The 19,801-nt window shown below is 38.9% G+C and overlaps 1 protein-coding gene across 11 annotated transcripts in view; it reads left to right on the plus strand.

Annotated features, from left to right (window-relative positions):
- ATP11C (ATPase phospholipid transporting 11C) overlaps window positions 1–4,037 on the plus strand; it is a 173,789-nt gene extending 169,752 nt beyond the window's left edge. For all 11 annotated transcript variants that reach the window (XM_070290646.1, XM_070290638.1, XM_070290639.1 and 8 more), the window contains one exon: window positions 1,480–4,037. In XM_070290646.1, coding sequence (XP_070146747.1) covers window positions 1,480–1,542 — 63 coding nt within the window. In that variant the 3' untranslated portion in view covers window positions 1,543–4,037. The remainder of the gene's footprint in view (window positions 1–1,479) is intronic.
- The last annotated feature ends 15,764 nt before the right edge of the window (window positions 4,038–19,801 follow it).

Below are 19,801 nucleotides of genomic sequence, written 5' to 3' on the forward strand. Positions count from 1 at the left end.
TGGGAGACTAGGCTGGATAGCAGACATTGCTACTGCTTTTGGTCTCTCCAGGGCCTTAACTCCTAGTGTTAAAGTTAAGTAAGGTTTTGTTTTGTTTTGTTTTGTTTCAAAAACGATTGTTCTATTTTTAAAGTAGTTATTTCTTCTAGGAATATATTTTCATATAACATTATTTCTTCTCCAAGGAAAAGAAATCTGGCAATTACTTTAGCCACCGAGTTTGTCCCTTGTTTGTTAAGGAAACTGCCTGACTCCTTATATAAGTTCTCATGTGAATGTCAGCCTTATTTTGGTTAGCGTCAACTTGCCCCTGCTACCTGAAGAACTAATATGAGAATGTGTGTGTGTGCCAAGTTGCTTTAGTCATGTCTGACTCTTGCAACCCTATGGACTATAACCCACCAGACTCCTCTGTCTATGGAATTCTCCAAGCAAGAATGCTGGAGTGGGTTGCCATGCACTTCTCCAGGGGATCTTCCCAGCCCAGGGATCGAACCTGCGTCTCTTATATCTCCTGTATTGGCAAAGAGGTTCTTTACCACTAGTGCTACCTGGGAAGCCCCCAGTATAAGAAAATGAAACATCAAAAGAAATAGAAGGTGTTCTACAGGACTTCTAGTCCAAGAATGGCAAGGAAGGTACACCAAAAGGGGAAGAAAATAGTATACCCCTTAAGGCCCTCCACTACTGAAGTTTTTAAAATTTGAATTTTTGAGTGTTGAATTAAGGTTAGGTTCACCCCCTTGACAATAGGACTTGTACTTCTCCACATACCTGATTTACAGGCACCAATTCTCATGCAGCATCCTAATGATAGTGTGTGATAGTGTTTAGAGGATGAAGAATCTAGATTTCTTAGGGTGGTTTCTTTTCTAAAAAGATAATGAATAAGGAAAACAGAAGAGTCAATTGACTCATAGATACATGATCTATCAGAAAAAAATTAACTTAGCTATTATAGAGAAGAAACATGTTTCTTTAAGTAAAAGTGCTTTCTTAACAATCTTTCAAATTAGAGTTTGTCATAATAAACACAACCAAAAACCAGTGATCAGTTCATTCATTCATCCTGTCCTGACCACCTGCTGTGTGCCAGACACTGGACTGGGTGCTAGAGACAAAAAGTTAAATAAAACACCCTTGTTTTCATGGGGTGGGGCTCACAGCTAGAAGGGATCCTAGTCAGCTAAGCCTCTGCTATCCTAGTGGTAACAGTTCTTAGGAGAACCCTGGAGCAATCCAAAAGCAAAAAGCAAGTCTGAATCTATTCAGCTGACAGATGAAGAAAAGATTAAAAACTGGTTACTGTGTCGCATTTTTCCCCAAGCATGTGAATAAAACTTGGCAGCTTTTTTAAGACAATTGGTTTACTCTCATAACAAAATTTACTACATGATTTATTTTTTTAAGTGCTAAACAGATGGTTTCACATTATTATTAAAATTAATGTTTTAACTCCATATATTTTACATCTTTCAGAATCCGAATCTTGAACTGCCTATGTTATTGTCCTACAAGCATATTGACAGTGGTTACAGATAAAAGAGAAAGCATGAAGAAACAACTTCAAAAAGTTATCATCTCAGGATACTTGATATGCAACTAACTAAACCACTATCTTATGTCTGAGGTTCAGAATAAATGTCCAGTAAAATACCAAATGACTCTCTTAAGCATTTATAATTATTATAAGTAGCCATTATGGCCAAAGCTCTAAGTTATGAATTATATGAAAGTTGAAAGCAAGAATATATAGAATTTCTGGCTTTAGATAGAATAACTACCAAATGGGTTCTCTTTTAACCCATGAACTCTGTGAATGGATTTAAATATGATAGAATAAAGTAGAAGTCATGCAATGGGAATGAATAGATTTTGCTAATCTTACTTTTTTGCCTGGCAAAAGAAATAGGCTGTTTGGATCACATTTCTTGTTCCTACTGAATGATGATCTTAAATTTTTCCCACATATGAAAGGAATACTTGAAAATATAAAAGAACTAAATCAATGCATCAGATAGTAGTTAATCCTTTCTGTTCACCTACATGCTGATTATCCTTGCCAAATAGTGCATTGAAAGGTGGAAAGAATGTTGACCCTGGATATTTTTGCAAAAATCAAAAAAATTTATTTTTGTTCTTCTGAATTACACTTAATGGGTGGAAGACTACTAGATTTGAAAAGAAATCATTTCCAATCACTTCAGTGACCCTCAAAATAGTTAAGATATAACAGATTTTTCCAATATTAGTTTTACTGGGATCAGAGGTAAAATGGGCAAACCCACAGTTACATTAAAATGCCATTCTGAACATCAGTCTTTTATAATTTTTTTGTGGAGAAGAAGGAAGAATAGCTTGTTTGAAACTGTTAACAGTTTCTATTTGAAAGAGGTTGCATCTGTGCGCATATGCAGCACTTTTTTTTTTTTTTAACTTGGCAATTTGGGAAGGAGGAAGGGTCCATAACATGACTCTGAACATGAATATTGTCTCTCTTAGGAAACATGGCTAGAGTAATGGTCTAACTCTAAACCATGAGATTCACCTTGGTTAAATCCTCCACTTACTGGACTAGAGGGAGATTATAGCCTCCTAAGGAGCTCACTTAAAACATAAAAATAAATGTGATATGTCTTTATTAAATGTTAAAATTAAACATACACTTGTTTTTGGATATAAGTGACTGCATTTGACTCCTAGATTGAAATGGTCTTTTAAAAGGTATTTTTGTTCCAGTTTCCATTTTTGGTTGTCTTTCTGGCATGCCTGTACTATTATTAGTGTTTATATTGTACCTTGATTTGGAGAAGTATTAGATTCAGTCTATGCCAATGTATTTATAAAGTCCAGATGACATATTTGATTCTTCCACTTACATTTTGTGTTAATGTTTAGGTATAATTTTTTCTTAAATTCTCGAAAGGACATAATTTCAGTTATCAGAAGCCATTCCATCATTACCGACCCTTTTTCATTATTTCATTTGTTACTATCTATCAGTATTATTTTTGAGTATTTGTTAGGTGTCATCACGCCTTCCTAAGTGTGCTGTGTTTTAGTAGCCTAGTATTTGAAGAAGTCTGCTGGAAACTAAGTCAGTATATTTTCTACCTATTCCAAAGAGCTAAAAATCAGAGCCAGGAAAGCTTTTGATGTTTTGTTGTTGTTCTTGTGTTTATAATTGTTGCTGTATTATTATTGTTTTACATAAGAATTATAGAGACTGTGAATACAAAGAGCCCACCTTAACTAGAGAGCCTTGTTTAATGCAGACCATTGGAGGTTTGACATAATCAAAATATCTAGGGTAGCAGAAATATAACTGGTGGCATGTAAAATTCCTTGCAACCTGGAAGAAAGATAAGTAAGGGGGATGTAAAGTCGTGTCTTATAAGGAACACATTACACTGCAGCTCAAATTCACGATGACAGTGATGTGTGATATGGCCTAGATTCTTGAAAGGGACCTGACTTGACTTTTTTAAAGATAGATATTTTATTAATGAGCTAAAGAAAAGGGTTGGCATGAGGTTAGCAGAAGTAAGCCATCCAGTATTCCTATCACTACAATCTAACCACCTTATTTTGTGCCAGAGAAACTGATAAAGTGTAATAATAGGATCATATACCCATCATTTGAATAATTTTGAACTACAAACTGTCCTTATAGTTTTCATAACTGTTGTCCATTGTTTAAGGATGTTACTACTAAACTGAAAACATAAATTCCATATCTACCACATTTACACCAGCAACAGTATAAAATGTAAGCCTAAATTTGCAAAATTCATAATAATTTAGTGACGGAATTTTTTAATAACATGCAGTATATAAATGCAGATTTTATGCAAGTGTTGACAAAATCATTTTTCAGCTTACAAAATGGGACTGCAATATTACATTTTTCACTTCAGCAATTTTTTACATCATTGCTTTCTATAATGAATGTGAATGCCATCTTTTATGAATGCAACTTGCCTTTTTCATTACAGAAATTTTGTTCAATGTAATCAATAAACTTTGGTATGATATAATTGACATTTTCAGTCTCTTTTTTGTAAAGGTCCGTTTGACATAAAAGTAATATGGAAGCAATTTGGTGATAGGAAATAAGTTTCTAATTTCTGCTTTGCCTGTACAGCTCACAAAAGACTGACCATTTCTGCGTGCACACTGGCATTTGAGAGCAGAACTAATTTGGGGACGTTCCAATATTTGGGAGTTCTGAATAAGGCTGGATCTGGTTGCTGTATACAGAAAAGTCCAGCTAAATAGGCAAATATGTATTGCTAGGTTGCTGTGTGCTAGGCGGTACCCACTTGTTGGACATTGTGCAATATATGGTCCATGTCTGCATCCCATTGAAATCATTTGATTCTTTTTTTTTTTTTTTTAATATTGATTGGTGTATTTGTCTGCGCCGGGTCTTAGTTGCAGCACATTGGATCTTTAGTTGTGGCATGCAGGATCTGACTCCCCGACCCAGGATGGAACCCGGACCCCTGCATTGGGAGTGTAGAGTCTTAGCACTGGACCACCAGAGAAGTTCCTGAAATCATTTGATTCTTAAGTAGCCGAAGATGCAGGGATTTTACAGTAGAGTGTGTGTGTGTGTGTGTACATCTTTCTCTCCCTCACACCCCTCCCCCTCCCTTCCTTCCCTCTGTTGTTGCTCAGCGTGCCTTAATGCCTTGTGAGTGTCCCTTTTCCTTGAAAAACCCTGCTCTCCTTGACTCCTAAAAAACTAGTCACCTGGGTAGCTGGTTTCATTACATTTGTACACTTCCGTCTCTGTATTTTTATCATCTTTTAATCCTGTTAGTCTTTGACCTACGTTGAGAAAATGCATTTCCTCTTTTTTTGTTAAGTGGGAAATGTGCTCTATGAGGAGGTGAGACACGAGTTCAAGTTTCAGCTTTACCACTAAGAGCCATTTCCCTCTAGATCCTCTTTTCTCTCACCTGTAAAGTGGTGTCTTGGGGGTGAGGGGAGAACAAATGAGGTAAAAGATCAGCATATGAGGTAAAAGATCATAATTGTTTTGTAAAATGACATTTACTAGCCAGACAAATGCATTGGTATTTTTATATTAAGGGGTTTTGTTGATGCTTTGACACTTGTAATCAGTAGTTGTCATTTACCAAGTTTTCATACATGTGTCTTAGATTCTTTCTACCTTCTTGGAGTTAGTCTGTTTAGGTTTCCTTCCCTTCCCCCATACAGCCTGGTAAGGCACTGCCTCACTGTGGAGTCTGCCCAGGATTGGCCAATGAAGTAAGTATTGTGATGGACTGAGTGGTTTGGCCTCTTCAGTAAGAAGCAATGCAAAGGTTAGGGGCTGAGGTTATCACTATGGCTATTCAGTGAATGTGTCAGTGACTGAAGCGCTGGGTGCATACTAACGAAGCTTGAAAGCCTGTGTTCTGGGAATAGTTGTCAGGAAAATGAGGGGCTTAATTATTTCATAGCATTTTTTATTTAATTTGACACATTTTTCCAGCAATGGATGAGTAAGGAAATGTGGCCTCAGTTCCTAGTATGTGGACCTACTGTGAAAAAGCACTGCTGTGTAGAGCAAAAAAGTCCTCATCCTATGGGCAGGCCACTGGCTGAACAGTGCCCCTCTTGGTGGAGCAGAGTTCCTGCTAGCCATGGGTCTTTGGCCTTGGCTCTTTGGGTAGGGAGAGGCAACAGATGTTCATAGTTAAAATGCCTGCTGCTGCTTTGATCTCTTCATCAATTTGTTAAGACAGATTTCCTACCAGTAAAGTCACTAAAATCCTAGCTCATCATATAAGCTAACACTTAAGTAGCATTTACTATGTGTGAGGCACTGTTTCACTGACTTTACATATATTCACTCCTTTAGTAATCCCCACAACCCTATGAAATAGGTATTAACTCTTTTTTGTATCAGCTATGAGACAGCATCAGACCCAAACTGAGGGCTATTCTACACTTTAACTGGCTTGTAATCATCAACATTATTAACATGATTAAAGACCAAGACCCAGGGATGCCCAGATGAAGGAAAGGAAGATGATAACAAGTGCAGCGTGTGATCCTCGGATCCTAGACCAGAAATTGGGACATTGGTGGGGTAATTGGTGAAGTTTGTGATATATAGGTTATATCAATGTTAATTTCCTGATTTTTAAAATTTTGCCATGATTGTATATATTTGGAGGGATCTGAGTGGAGAGTATGTATATGAGAATTCTATGCACTGTTTTTGCAGATTATTTCAAAATCATAATTTGAAAAATAAAGCTAGAACATAATGAAGTATACAGATATTAATGGGAGAAGGCATTGAGTTGACTCTAGAAGACTAAAATATAATTTATTAACAAATATCTGCATGGCACTTTACAGAATGTTTTTAACATACTTCATTTAATCTTCACAGCAGCTCTGTAGAGATTAATCATGAGACTCTGGATTCTTACAGATAAAGAAACTGAGGCTCAGATAAGTTAATTATCTTGTCCCTGGTCCCTCAGGACTGAACCTAGGTCTAATCCATGTGTTTTCTGCTACTCTACCCTGCTGTCTGTCTAGCACTTCTCAAGCATATCTGCTGGAGTCTACAAAAATTAAAGACGAAATTACTGAAGTCAGTTTTCCTGTGGGCCCATCTGGATGCAATGGTCTAACCCAAATCAGACCATGAACAAGAGTCATGCCAATGCCCTTAAGGTTGAGGCAAGTGCCCTCAGAATGCCCCAGGCTAGGATTTCTCTTTCATTTAATTTGATGTTGTACTGGGTTTCCCTCAAGTACTGCTTTTTCAGGTGGTTCTTGAGGCAAGTTTGATCTTCCTAACCCAGCTTCCCCCACCTCATCTGAGTGAGAATACAAATAGTTGTTAAGTCCCTCAGTCATGTCTGACTCTTTGCAACCCCATGGACAGCAGCACGCCAGGCTTTGTATCCTTCACTATCTCCCAGAGTGTGCTCAAACTCAGGTCCGTTGAGTCGGTGATACCATCCAACCATCTCATCCTCTGTTGCCCCCTTCTCTTTCTGACCTCAATCTTTCTCAGCATCAGGGTCTTTTCCAGTGAGTCAGCTCTTCACTTCAGGTGGCCAGAGTATTGGAGCTTCAACATCAGTCCTTCCAATGAATATTCAGGGTTGATTTCCTTTAGGATTGACTGGTTTGATATCCTTGCAATCCAAGGGACTCTCAAGAGTCTTCTTCAGCACTGCAGTTCAAAAGCATCAATTCTTCAGCACTCAAACTTCTTTACAGTCCAACTTTCATATCTATACATGACTACTGAAAAAACCATAGCTTTGACTATACGGACCTTTGTCAGCAAAGTGATGTCTCTGCTTTTTAATATGCTGTCTAGGTTTATCACAGCTTTTCTTCCAAGGAGCAAGTGTCTTTTTTAATTTCATGACTGCAGTCACCATCCGCAGTGATTTTGGAGCCCAAGAAAATAAAGTGTCACTGTTTCTGCTTTTTCCTCATCTATTTGCCATGAAGTGATGGGGCCAGATGCCATGATCTTAGTTTTTTGGATATTGAGTTTTAAGCCAGCTTTTTCACTTTCCTCTTTTCACCTTCATCAAAAGGCTCTTCAGTTCTGCTTCGCTTTCTACCATTAGAGAATGCAAATAACCCCTTTCAATTTAATAATGAGACATCAAGCTAGCCACCTGGTATCTAAAATATGTACATCACTTAAAGAACGTGGGAATATTGAAGGCACTGTCCATCTCAAATGATTCTACCTCACTCCTAGCAAAAAGTCTGGCTGAAATAATTGTTTATTATTTCCCAAACTGGGTTGTATGAAGCATTAGAGTCCTGGGGAATATTATTAGAAAATCCTTAAAAGAGAGCACTCTCTGGTTAAATAACTTTGGGAAGTTCTATGTATGACTGCTCTAAGTTACAACTCTATAAGAACTCTAATATTAAACCCATTTAACTTCTTTTAACCCACTCCAAACACTGGACCAAGGAAACCTTTTTGCATAGACCATCTAACGTGGAATTCAGTTTTCCATGGAACTCTCTTTCCTTCCCACTCAGTTTACAGAGTTCATTTTCATGATCTGAGAAAGATGTAAATGAAGATAGTTTTCAAGCCAAAATCCTCAGTCAAGCTCCAAAGTAGAAATCAGACCATTCCATGTATTTAAAACGGAGGGAACTTAAGCTAATTGATTACACAAGTGATGGCAGAGGGGCAAAGCCAACTGGGGCTCTTTGGATTTTTTTATGGCTTTGACCACGAGACATTTGGGATCTTAGCTCCCTGACCAGGGGTCAAACCTGCACCCCATGACTTTTAAGGCAAAGTCTTAACCACTAGGCCATCAGGGAAGTCCTCAACTGGGACTCTTTGTAAAGCATCCCAGAGATTAGAAAGAGTAGGAAGCCTAGCGTGCTACAGTCCATGGGGTTGTGAAGAGTTGGACATAACTTGGTGACTGAACAACAACAACAGGAGGCCAGAAGCACTCAGGCTGAGGGGACAAGGGGAAGGTGGAGATCCTGGATCCTAGGACCTGGTCCACTTGGCAGAAACAGGAAAGATGGTGGACCTACCTGGAGCAGCTGGGCCCACACAAGCATCAACCACCATTGGAGACACACCCTGAGGTACAAATGCCTTGGCTTCTCGTGCCTGCCATAGGTTCCTTGAGAAGCAGCTTGAAGGGGTCACTCCCCATCATCACAGAACAGCAGAGCAGGAAAGTTGGAGAAATGCCTCTAATCTGAACTCACTTCTGTAAAGCATTTTGTGTGAGTCATATGATTTTATGGATACATAATTAATGGAGTAAAAGGCCTTTGTATAATACAGCCTTCTCAATTAGTAATAATAAAAACACTGTAGCATAAATACTAGAGCTAAATGAAGGAGTAAGCATATCTAGATAAATTCACCTATGTCACGTTCCAAATTCAAGAAAAATTCACAAGGGGTCTCAATAAAAAGCTGCAATCAACAAAGGGAATAATTTTCCCTCTTATGTTTCTGCCTAAATAAAATATGAACTCTCACTCTCTGAAGCATGTAGAACAAGGTTTCTGCCCCTCTCCACTCACTCAAGTGTGTGGTGCACCTGTGTACACGTGTGCGTATTTCAGTCTTCTCTGGCCCTTTCTCTTTTAGAGCTACCAGCCTGGAGTCTGCTCTATTCTTTTCTCCATTCCTGGATCTTCTGTGCAATAAGCTCACTGGGGACCAGAAGCCATATTGGAAGGGTGACTTCAGTTTTCCAGCCAGTGAAGTCTCTTGGCTACATGGATCAATTCAAGTCAGGGATGTCATTTCCACCACAAGCTGAACCAAGTTTTAAAATGCAGCTTTGCAAATAATAGATGGCTATTTTGTCTGCTTTAGGCACTTCTGTATTCTTCATGCCCAGAGCAATTCTGGGACCAGAGATACTGGTTAACAAATACATAACAAATAAACCAGTGCGTTTTATCCCTGACTGATTGATGCCTGAGCCTATTGCTCAACCGGCTTGAACTCCCAAGGGAGAGAGATGACAAGATGGGGGAGGAGTGTTCTTTGCATCTTCCCCTTTGCCTTCTCCATATTCAAACTAATAGCCAACCCCAGTTTACAACTTCAAGAAGTATATAGTACCAAAAGCTGCACAGGTTTTGGCTTTTGTGTTCCAAAGGCAGATCTTTAAGAAGAATATAGAAGGTTTACAGAGGAGAGGACAAAGGGGAGTCATGGCCATAGAGTGTCTTGAGGAGGAGACATGAGAAAGGAGTCTTGGAGTGCAAAGGGCAGGCAAGACCTATGCTTTCCTGCAAAGCAGCAACAGCTGAATGCCTCTAGGCAGACAGGATCCCAGCCAACCAGTCTTGGCAGACAATTCCAAGCCTCCACATGGCAAGAGCCAGGTGAGTTGCTGGCTGCAGGAGACACCATGTAGATCAGATGATGGATCTCTGCAGTGTAAGTGTGGATGATGAGTGAGGACCAGATAGGTACTCTTGTCTGTCTCCAAAACCTTAGCATTAGCTCCAAGAACATAGAACAGCCCTGAGAAGGGGGGCCCACGGAAGGACAGTTTCATTCACTCACATTCATTTATGCAGCCTGGCAAGATGGGAACTAGGCAGGGTTACAGATTGAATTGAATTGATTTTTTAAATATATTTATTGAGCACCTCCCCTTGAGTTTGCTATATTTCCTTAACAACTCCCTTTCACATTATTTTAAAGCATTTTCTCCTTCATCCTACACTGTCAAATTTCTACATAGTTAGATTTTCTAGATAGCTGCAGTTTACTTATTTAAGCACCAAAACTTTCTTTAGTGGAAGTCTTTCCAATGTGCTGCACTGTTCTCTGCCTCCATATGCAGAAGGCACCAGCTACCACATTACTTTCCATTGATGGCACTGGGTCATCGTTATGGAGATCCAGCACAGTGCCGTACTGGAAGCACGATGGTTCCCGTATTTGTGCCATGCTGTCAGCTACAGCTATTTTTGTAATGTGTCAGTCAGTTCAGTCACTCAGTCACGTCCAACTCTTTGCAACCCCATGGACTGCAGCACTCCAGGCTCCCCTGTCCATCACCAACTCCTGGAGCTTGCTCAAGCTCCTGTCCATTGAGTTGGTGATGCCATCCAACCATCTCATCCTCTGTCGTCCCCTTGTCTTTCCTTAAATCTTTCCCAGCATCAGGGTCTTTTCCAATGAGTAAGTTCTTTCCGTCAGGTGGCCAAAGTATTGGAGTTTGTGACATGTATAGATCTAAAACTGCTCTCTTCCTCTTAACTTTCCCCACTGATTTTTAAGATTTTATTTACTTATTTATTTTTGGCTGAGCTGGGTCTTCATTGCTGCATGGGCTTTTCTCTAGTTGCAATTAGCAGGGGCTACTCTTCATTGCGGTGCATGGGCTTCTTTGCAGTGGCTTCTCTTGTTGCAGAGCACAGGCTCTAGGCACGCAGGCTTCAGTAGTTGTGGCTCCCAGGCTCTAGAGCACAGGCTCAGTAGTTGTGCACGGGCTTAGTTGTCCTCCTGCAGGTGGGATCTTCCCAGAGCGGGGCTGGAACCCATGTCTCCTGTTTGGCAGGTAGATTCTTAATCACTGGACCAACAGAAAAGTCTCCCACCAATTACTTTTTAAGTGACAACAACATGTAATGACTAGAAATGCAGATGAATAAGTGGGTCAGAACTTGATGTGCTTGGATCTCAAGCTCTACTGAGCTCTCCAGACAGGGGCCCACTCACGATCACAAGGCCTCCAGAATCATGTAAAATCTCCTTGGTTCAAGACCTTCCTCCAGGCCTCTCCTACCTGTTTCTGAGTGGAGCCCCTCTTCTGTGGAATTCTAAGGAGCTGGAACTTGCCATCCCATTTGTGTTCTCTTTTTGTACAATCTCCACAGGAGGCTGCTACTCTTTCTTGCTTTCACTTCCATGCTTCCAAATCCAGCCACCCCAGCTGTCCCAGGTTCCCAGGGGGCCACCAATCAGCCCTCTCACTGGCCCGTCTCTTCATAGAGGAAGACCAGGCATTGCAGATGCAATGATGAGAAAAGGCCCTGGGTTGTTGTTAGGTTTTTTTTCTGAATTATGTTTATAGATGTTTTAAATGCATAGACTTTGGCATAACTATTTGAATGTCTCAAAAGCATTCTGATTTTTGGTGTGTTTGAGATAATATTGCATGATAAATGATTCAAATGGGTATATCTTTCCTTTTTTCCTTTGCTTTTTGCTTCTCTTCTTTTCACAGCTACTTGTAAGGCCGCCTCAGACAGCCAGTTTGCTTTTTTGCATTTATTTTTCTTGGGGATGGTCTTGATCCCTGTTTCCTGTACAATGTCACAAACCTTTGTCCATAGTTCATCAGGCACTCTGTCTATCAGATCTAGTCCCTTAAATCTATTTCTCACTTTCACTGTATAATCGTAAGGGATTTGATTTAGGTCATTCCTGAATGGTCTAGTGGTTTTCCCTACTTTCTTCAATTTCAGTCTGAATTTGGCAATAAGGAGTTCATGATCTGAGCCACAGTCAGCTCCTGGTCTTGTTTTTGCTGACTGTATAAAGCTTCTCCATCTTTGGCTGCAAAGAATATAATCAATCTGATTTCAGTGTTGACCATCTGGTGATGTCCAAGTGTAGAATCTTCTCTTGTGTTGTTGGAAGAGGGTATATACTATGACCAGTGTGTTCTCTTGGCAAAACTCTATTAGCCTTTGCCCTGCTTCATTCTGTACTCCAAGGCCAAATTTGCCTGTTACCCTAGGTGCTTCTTGAATTTCTATTTTTGCATTCTAGTCCCCTATAGTGAAAAGGACATCTTTTTGGGGTGTTAGTTCTGAAAGTTCTTGTAGGTCTTCATAGAACCGTTCAACTTCATCTTCTTCAGCATTACTGGTTGGAGCATAGACTTGGATTACCGTGATATTGAATTGTTTGCCTTGGAAATGAACAGAGATCATTCTGTTGTTTTTGAGACTGCATCCAGGTACTTTATTCTGGACTCTTTTGTTGACTATGATGACTACTCCATTTCTTCTAAGGGATTCTTGCCCACAGTAGTAGATATAATGGTCATCTGAGTTAAATTCACCCATTCCAGTCCATTTTAGTTCACTGATTCCTAAAATGTCGATGTTCACTCTTGCCATCTCCTGTTTGACCACTTCCAATTTGCCTTGATTCATGGACCTGACATTCCAAGTTCCTATGCAATATTGCTCTTTACAGCATTGGACCTTGCTTTCATCACCAGTCACTTCCACAACTGGGTGTTGTCTTTGCTTTGGCTCCATCCCTTAATTCTTTCTGGAGTTATTTCTCCACTGATCTCCAGTAGCATATTGGGCACCTATTGACCTGGGGAGTTCCTCTTTTAGTGTCCTGCCTTTTCATACTGTTCATGGGGTTCTCAAGGCAAGAATACTGAAGTGGTCTGCCATTCCCTTCTCCAGTAAGAATTTTTCTTCAAGAAAATTAGAGATACCAAGGGAACACTTTATGCAAAGAGGGGCTCAATAAAGGACAGAAATGCTATGGACATAACAGATGATATTAAAGAGGTGGCAAGAATACACAGAAGAACTGGACAAAAAAGATCTTCACGACCCAGATAATCACGATGGTATGATCACTCACCTAGAGCCAGACATCTTGGAATGTGAAGTCAAGTGGGCCTGAGGAAGCATCACTATGAGCAAAGCTAGTGGAGGTGATGGAATTCCAGTTGAGCTGTTTCAAATCCTGGAAGATGATGCTGTGAAAGTGCTGCACTCAATATGCCAGCAAATTTGGAAAACTCAGCAGTGGCCACAGGACTGGAAAAGATCAGTTTTCATTCCAATCCCAAAGAAAGGCAATGCCAAAGAATGCTCAAACTACCACACAACTGCACTCATCTCACACGCTAGTAAAGTAATACTCAAAATTCTCCAAGCCAGGCTTTAGCAATACGTGAACTGTGAACTTCCAGATGTTCAAGCTGGTTTTAGAAAAGGCACAGGAACCAGAGATCAAATTGCCAACATCCACTGGATCATCGGAAAAGCAAGAGAGTTCCAGAAAAACATCTATTTCTGCTTTATTGACTAGGCCAAAGCCTTTGACTGTGTGGATCACAATAAACTGGAAAATTCTGAAAGAGATGGGAAAGCACACCACCTGACCTGCTTCTTAAGAAATCTGTATGCAGGTCAGGAAGCAACAGTTAGAACTGGACATGAAACAACAGACTGCTTCCAAATAGGAAAAGGAGTACGTCAAGGCTGTATACTGTCACCCTGCTTATTTAACTTATATGCAGAGTACATCATGAGAGACGCTGGGTTGGATGAAGCACAAGCTGGAATCAAGATTGCCGGGAGAAATATCCATAACCTCAAATATGCCTCTGATGTATATTGACATGACTCGGAGTAAACTCTGGGAGTTGGTGATGGACAGGGAGGCCTAGCATGCTGCAATCTATGGGATCCAGAGAGTCGGACATGACTCAGCGCCTGAACAAAAACAATGAACAACAATCAACAGTCATTAGATAACTTTTCTCTTGCTTTTATGTTCCACCTGCTGGACCCAATTTTGCCTCCTGGAGCAACACAAAATCAGGTGACTCTGTCTTTGACAAAGCCTTTCACATCTTTCAGGATTGCTCTCATGTTCATCCACCCCTTTTATACGATACCCCTCTCTAATGATGTCAAATCATCCTTTGTATGAACAGCTTTCCAAAATGATCACTGTCCTCGTCACTTGCCTCTAACTAGGCTCCCATTCATCCCTGAAATGTGGTACTAAGCACAGAGTGCAATACTGTGGCTATATGGTTGAAAATTTCTTTCCTTGGTCTATTAACTCTGGTTCTGTTACTGTGGCCCAGGGCAGTATTTGCATTCTTTATCAGTCACATCAGACTTTTGGCCCAGATATTTTCATGTATACTGTTTTCAAGCCATGTGTCCCTGAATTACTCTCCTGGGGCTGGCAGAACAAATTACTACAGACTTCATGGCTTAAAATTGTATTCTGTCATAGTTCTGGAGGCTAGAAGTCTGAAATCAAGGTGTTGACAGGACCACATTGACTCAGAGAATGCTATAAGAATTCTTCCTTATATATTCAGGTGGCCAACAGTAAGTGAAACACGAAAAGATAGTCAACATCACTAATCATCAGGGACACTTAAAATCACAACAAGATAGAAGGACTATTATCTAAAAGGTAAAAAATAAGTGTTAGATAGGATATATAGAAAAAGGAACCCTCCTACACTGTTGGTGGGAATGGAAATTGGTACAGCAACTGTGGAAGACAGAATAGAGATTCCTGCAAAAATTAAGAATAGAACTACCATATGATCCAGCAATCCCACTCCTGGGCATATATCCAGTAAAGACAAGAACTATAACCTGAAACCATACATGCACCTCTATGTTCATAGCAGCACTATTTACAATAGCCAAGCCATGGAAACAACCTAAATGTCCATCAACAGATGAATGAATGAAAAAGATGTGGTATATATTATCAGTTCAGTTCAGTTGCTCAGTTGTGTCTGACTCTTTGCGACTCCATGGACTGCAGCACTCCAGGCCTCCCTGTCCATCACCAACTCCCAGAGTTTACTCAAACTCATGCCCATCGAGATGGTGATGCCATCCAGCCGTCTCATCCTCTGTCATCCCCTTCTCCTCCAGCCTTCAATCTTTCCCAGAATCAGGGTTTTTTCAAATGAGTCAGTTCTTCGCATTAGGTGGCCAAAGTATTGGAGTTGTAACTTCACCATCAGTCCTTCCAATGAATATTTAGGACTGATCTCCTTTAGGATGGACTGGTTGGATCTCCTTGCAGTCCAAGACACTCTCAAGAGTCTTCTCCAATACCATAGTTCAAAAGCATCAATTCTTTGGCGCTCAGCTTTCTTTATAGTCCAACTCTCACATCCATACATGACTACATGAAAAACCATAGCCTTGACTAGATGGACCTTTGTTGGCAAAGTAATGTCTCTGCTTTTTAATATTATATATATTATATATATGCATATGTATGTATTTTTATATATGGAATACATATATATAATGGAATACTATTCTTCCATTAAAAAGTTGAAATCTTGCCATTTTTAACAACATGGATGGACGTTGAGGGTACTATGTTAAGTAAGTTGTAGGGAGAAAGGCAAATACTGTATGGTTTCCCTCATGTGTAGAATATAAAAAAAGAAAAAAAATAAAACAAGAAACTGAATAAACCAAACAAAAATAAACATATAGATTTAGAGAGCAGAGTAGTGGTTTACCAGTGGGATGAGATTGGGGGTGACAGTGAAACAGGTAAAGTGAGTCAACTGTATGGTGGATGGATGGTTAAATTTTTGGAGGTGAGCATGCTGTAGTGTACAGAAGTGGAAATATAAGGTTGTACACATGAAACATATAACCACTGTTACCTCAATAGGTTAAACTGAAAAAAAAGTGGAAATGACAACTTAAACAAACTTGAAAAGAAGAAAATAAGAATAAAGAAAATTATTCTAAGAGTAACAACTGCTTTATGATATGATATGATAGACAGCTGAATGTAATGTATAAGGTAGCAGACAATAGTGATCTACACCACTGAAAAATCATGAACTCGACTATAATTTTATTGTAGGATAAAAATGTCAGAGTCAAATCTCTTGTTTTTAGTACAGTTCAGCAGGATGCGTATTCATGGGAGAAATTCCACTCAAACTTCTCCAATAATTAAACTCATGTGAGCCATCACAGGACAGATGGTTGTGCTATTTAAAACAAATTATAACCTTTAAGGATGAACATGTACTATTGAAATCTAAATATAAATTTGCCTTGAATTTTCATTGAATAGCATGATTGTTTAACAGGTAAAATTGTTGTGAAGACTTCAGAAAGTGTTTTTTATTAAGAATACCTCTTAAATGACAAAAATATTAAGTGAAAATTATTTATATAATTTGTCAGTATTTCTGGAATCTTTTGAAAAGCCTTTTTCTGACATTTAAATTATCTGTTCTGTTGAATAGTTTTGGAACTAGAAAGGGATGACAGATTTTTATCTTGTTTTCTTTTTATGCCTTAAAGTGGGCCTGTATATTACAACTTAAATAGCAATTTTAACTTTTTTGTCCATCACTAAAGTGTCATCAAAGGCTGTGAGTAACACTGACCCTCCTTTGGATTATAAAAAATCTTCTGACCATTTGATTGAAAACATTGTCCACTCCAGTATTTAAATTTTAGTGGGTTTTTTTCCACTTTGATTTTCCTTGTGGTATTTAAAATGCATTTTTGTCTATTTGAGATTTTTAATGATAGAACTGTGGAAAAACACATTGTACAAATGTAACCCATTACCCTTATTTTGTGACTAGTTTGATATTGAAATCCAAGATGTGTTTTTTCACACTTATTAAAGAAATATTGCTAATGGGAAATGAGTACACTCTAATTCTTAGTGAAAAAAATCAAAATTATAAACAGTATGATTTCAAAATGACTGGGGGGAACATCATAATATTAATCATGGTGGCCACTAGATGATGGAATTAAGGCTAGGTGTTTTTTTTTTTTAATGCTTTTCCATAGTTTGCAAACCTTCCACAATGAGCATGTACAAACAATCAAAAAAAAATGCAAACACAAAAAATAACAGTTATTTTCCAAGAATAAAGGCATCCCATTTCTTTTTTTTTTCTTTTTTTTTAATTTTAGTTTTTTATTTTTTAAATTTTAAAATCTTTAATTCTTACATGCATTCCCAAACATGAACCCCCCTCCCACCTCCCTCCCCATAACATCTTTCTGGGTCATCCCCAAGGCATCCCATTTCTGAGGTAAGAGCTTTCATCTGAAGTCCTATTTTGTCAGTGAGGCCTATTTGAATACTGAATTATACAATGTTGATCCATAAAAGCTGCTCATTTGTGCAAAACATGGTACAAGTGAAGTGCTATGTAGACCACAAGGCTGTGATATTTATGTTCTTTAACATGTTCATTTTCAAATACGCAAACTTGCAAGATACAGTAACTGAGGACGACTTTCCTTGCAAATTACAGAGTGATGCACTTAGAGTGCTCTGACCATCCATCTTCTCTCTACTGTTCCATGCCCCAGCTTCTGTACAGCAGTGGTCAGTGTGTGATGTTCTTCTAGATCCATTCTCCGTGCCCTTGTTTGAGAGTATGGTGATCTTACAATGTCAGTGAATGTTCACACAGAGTTTGAGAAAAAGAAGTAGCAAAAATTTAAATGCATAATTGATTTCCTAAAAGAATATTCATAAGACGACAAACTAACGAGTAACTTTGTACTTTCAGTACAAGAAAAAACACAAGAAGCCAGTAAAACTATTTGTTCAAATGGTGAAAAATATCTACCATGATCCTATTGTAAGAATAATTTTGGAAGAGAATTATTGCATTTCAGGCAAAAATCCATTATGGTTTGCCTGATGTTTTTCTAATTTAATAAGAGCTTTATTTTTTCTGATTATAATGTTGATACCTTCTCAAAATTAAGTAAAGCAAGTAAAGTTGCTCAGTCATGTCCGACTCTTTGCGACCCCATGGACTGTAGCCTATCAGGCTCCTCCATCCATGGGATTTTCCAGGCAAGAGTGCTGGAGTGGATTGCCATTTCCTTCTCCAGGGGATCTTCCCAACCCAGGAATCGAACCCGGTCTCCCGCATTGCAGGCAGACACTTTACCGTCTGTCATGTAACATCTTACTCCACTCCTGTTAACTATATGCTTCAGACTATCTCTATGCAAGTGTATATACTTAACATGGCTATACACATGTATGTGTTAGTCACACAGTTATGTCTAACTCTTTGTGACCCCATGGACTATAGCCCACCAGGCTCCTCTGTTCATGGAATACTCCAAGCAAGAATACTAGAGTCAGTTACCATTTCCTTCTCCAGGGGATCTTCCTGACCAAGGGATCGAACCCAGGTCTCCTGCATTGCAGGCAAATTCTTTACCATCTGAACTAAAGGGAAGTCCTGGATACACACACACACACACACACACACACACACACACACACATATATATATATATACATGTGTATAATTTTGTATAAAATAAACCATGAAAAACACACCATTTTATGTATATATATATATATATATATACATACATATTTACATGCATATATTTACATATATAAACATATATTTTTTTAACCAGAAAGGCCATGAAGACCTTTTCGCATTAACTGATTCAGATATATAGCATCCTTTGAAATCACTGTGTAGTATTTTATTGATTTCATGAGTGCATGCTAAGTCACTTCAGTCATGTCCGACTCTGTGCAACCCTATGGACTCTAGCCCCCCAGGCTCCTCTGTCCATTGGATTCTCCAGGCAAGAATACTGGAGTGGGTTGCCACACCCTCCTCCAGGGGATCTTCCCAACTCGGGATTGACCTTCACCTCTTATGTCTCCTGCATTGGCAGGTGGGTTCTTTACCACTAGTGCCAACCATGGATTATTTTACCATTGCCTGCTTGATGCCTATGTAACTTTCTCCTTTTCCTCTTCCTGCCTGCTACTGTGAATGGAGTGACAGTGCACTCTCAACCAAAATATTTTCACACTTACTGGATTAACTTCTGATATAAAATCAAAGATGGAGAATTCTTAGAGCAAAGAATGTGCATATTTAAAATTCTGATGTGAGGACTTCCCTGATGTCCAGTGGTTAAGACTCGGCGCTTCCTACTTCAGGGGGCACAGGTTCAATCCCCAATGGAGGAACTAAGATCCTGCAAGCCGTGCAGTGCAACCAAAAAAAAAAAAAAAAAGATGAAAACTATGTGACAGAGACTGTATGTGACCCACAACATGGAAACTTCTACTATGTAGAAGATCTTTACAGAAAAAATTTGTCAACCATAGGTTTAGAGGAAAAATAGTGCTTTATTCTTTGTAGTATTTGCTTTTTTTTTTTTTTTTTTTGCTTCTTGTGAGTTTAAATATTTTAAACATGTATTTCTTCTTTTGGCAGTTTACATTTCCTTTCTCATTTTTCTATTTGGTTGCTCATTTTTATTCCTTCCTTTTTTGAAAGAACGCTTTGTATCAGTATATTAGGGAAAAGTATATTTTGTCACATATTTCGCGACTATTTTTTTCTCTCTGTCCAATTACCTTTATGTCAGGCATTTTTTACATTACAAAATAAGTTTAATGAACATGCAGTCAATGCAAGTGTTCAGAAAATGCTGTTTTAGATATAGTAGTGGAAGGAGTTCTCTCTGACATGGTGACACT

Source organism: Ovis canadensis, chromosome X (genome assembly GCF_042477335.2).
Source record: "Ovis canadensis isolate MfBH-ARS-UI-01 breed Bighorn chromosome X, ARS-UI_OviCan_v2, whole genome shotgun sequence".
NCBI classification, from domain to species: Eukaryota; Metazoa; Chordata; class Mammalia; order Artiodactyla; family Bovidae; genus Ovis; species Ovis canadensis.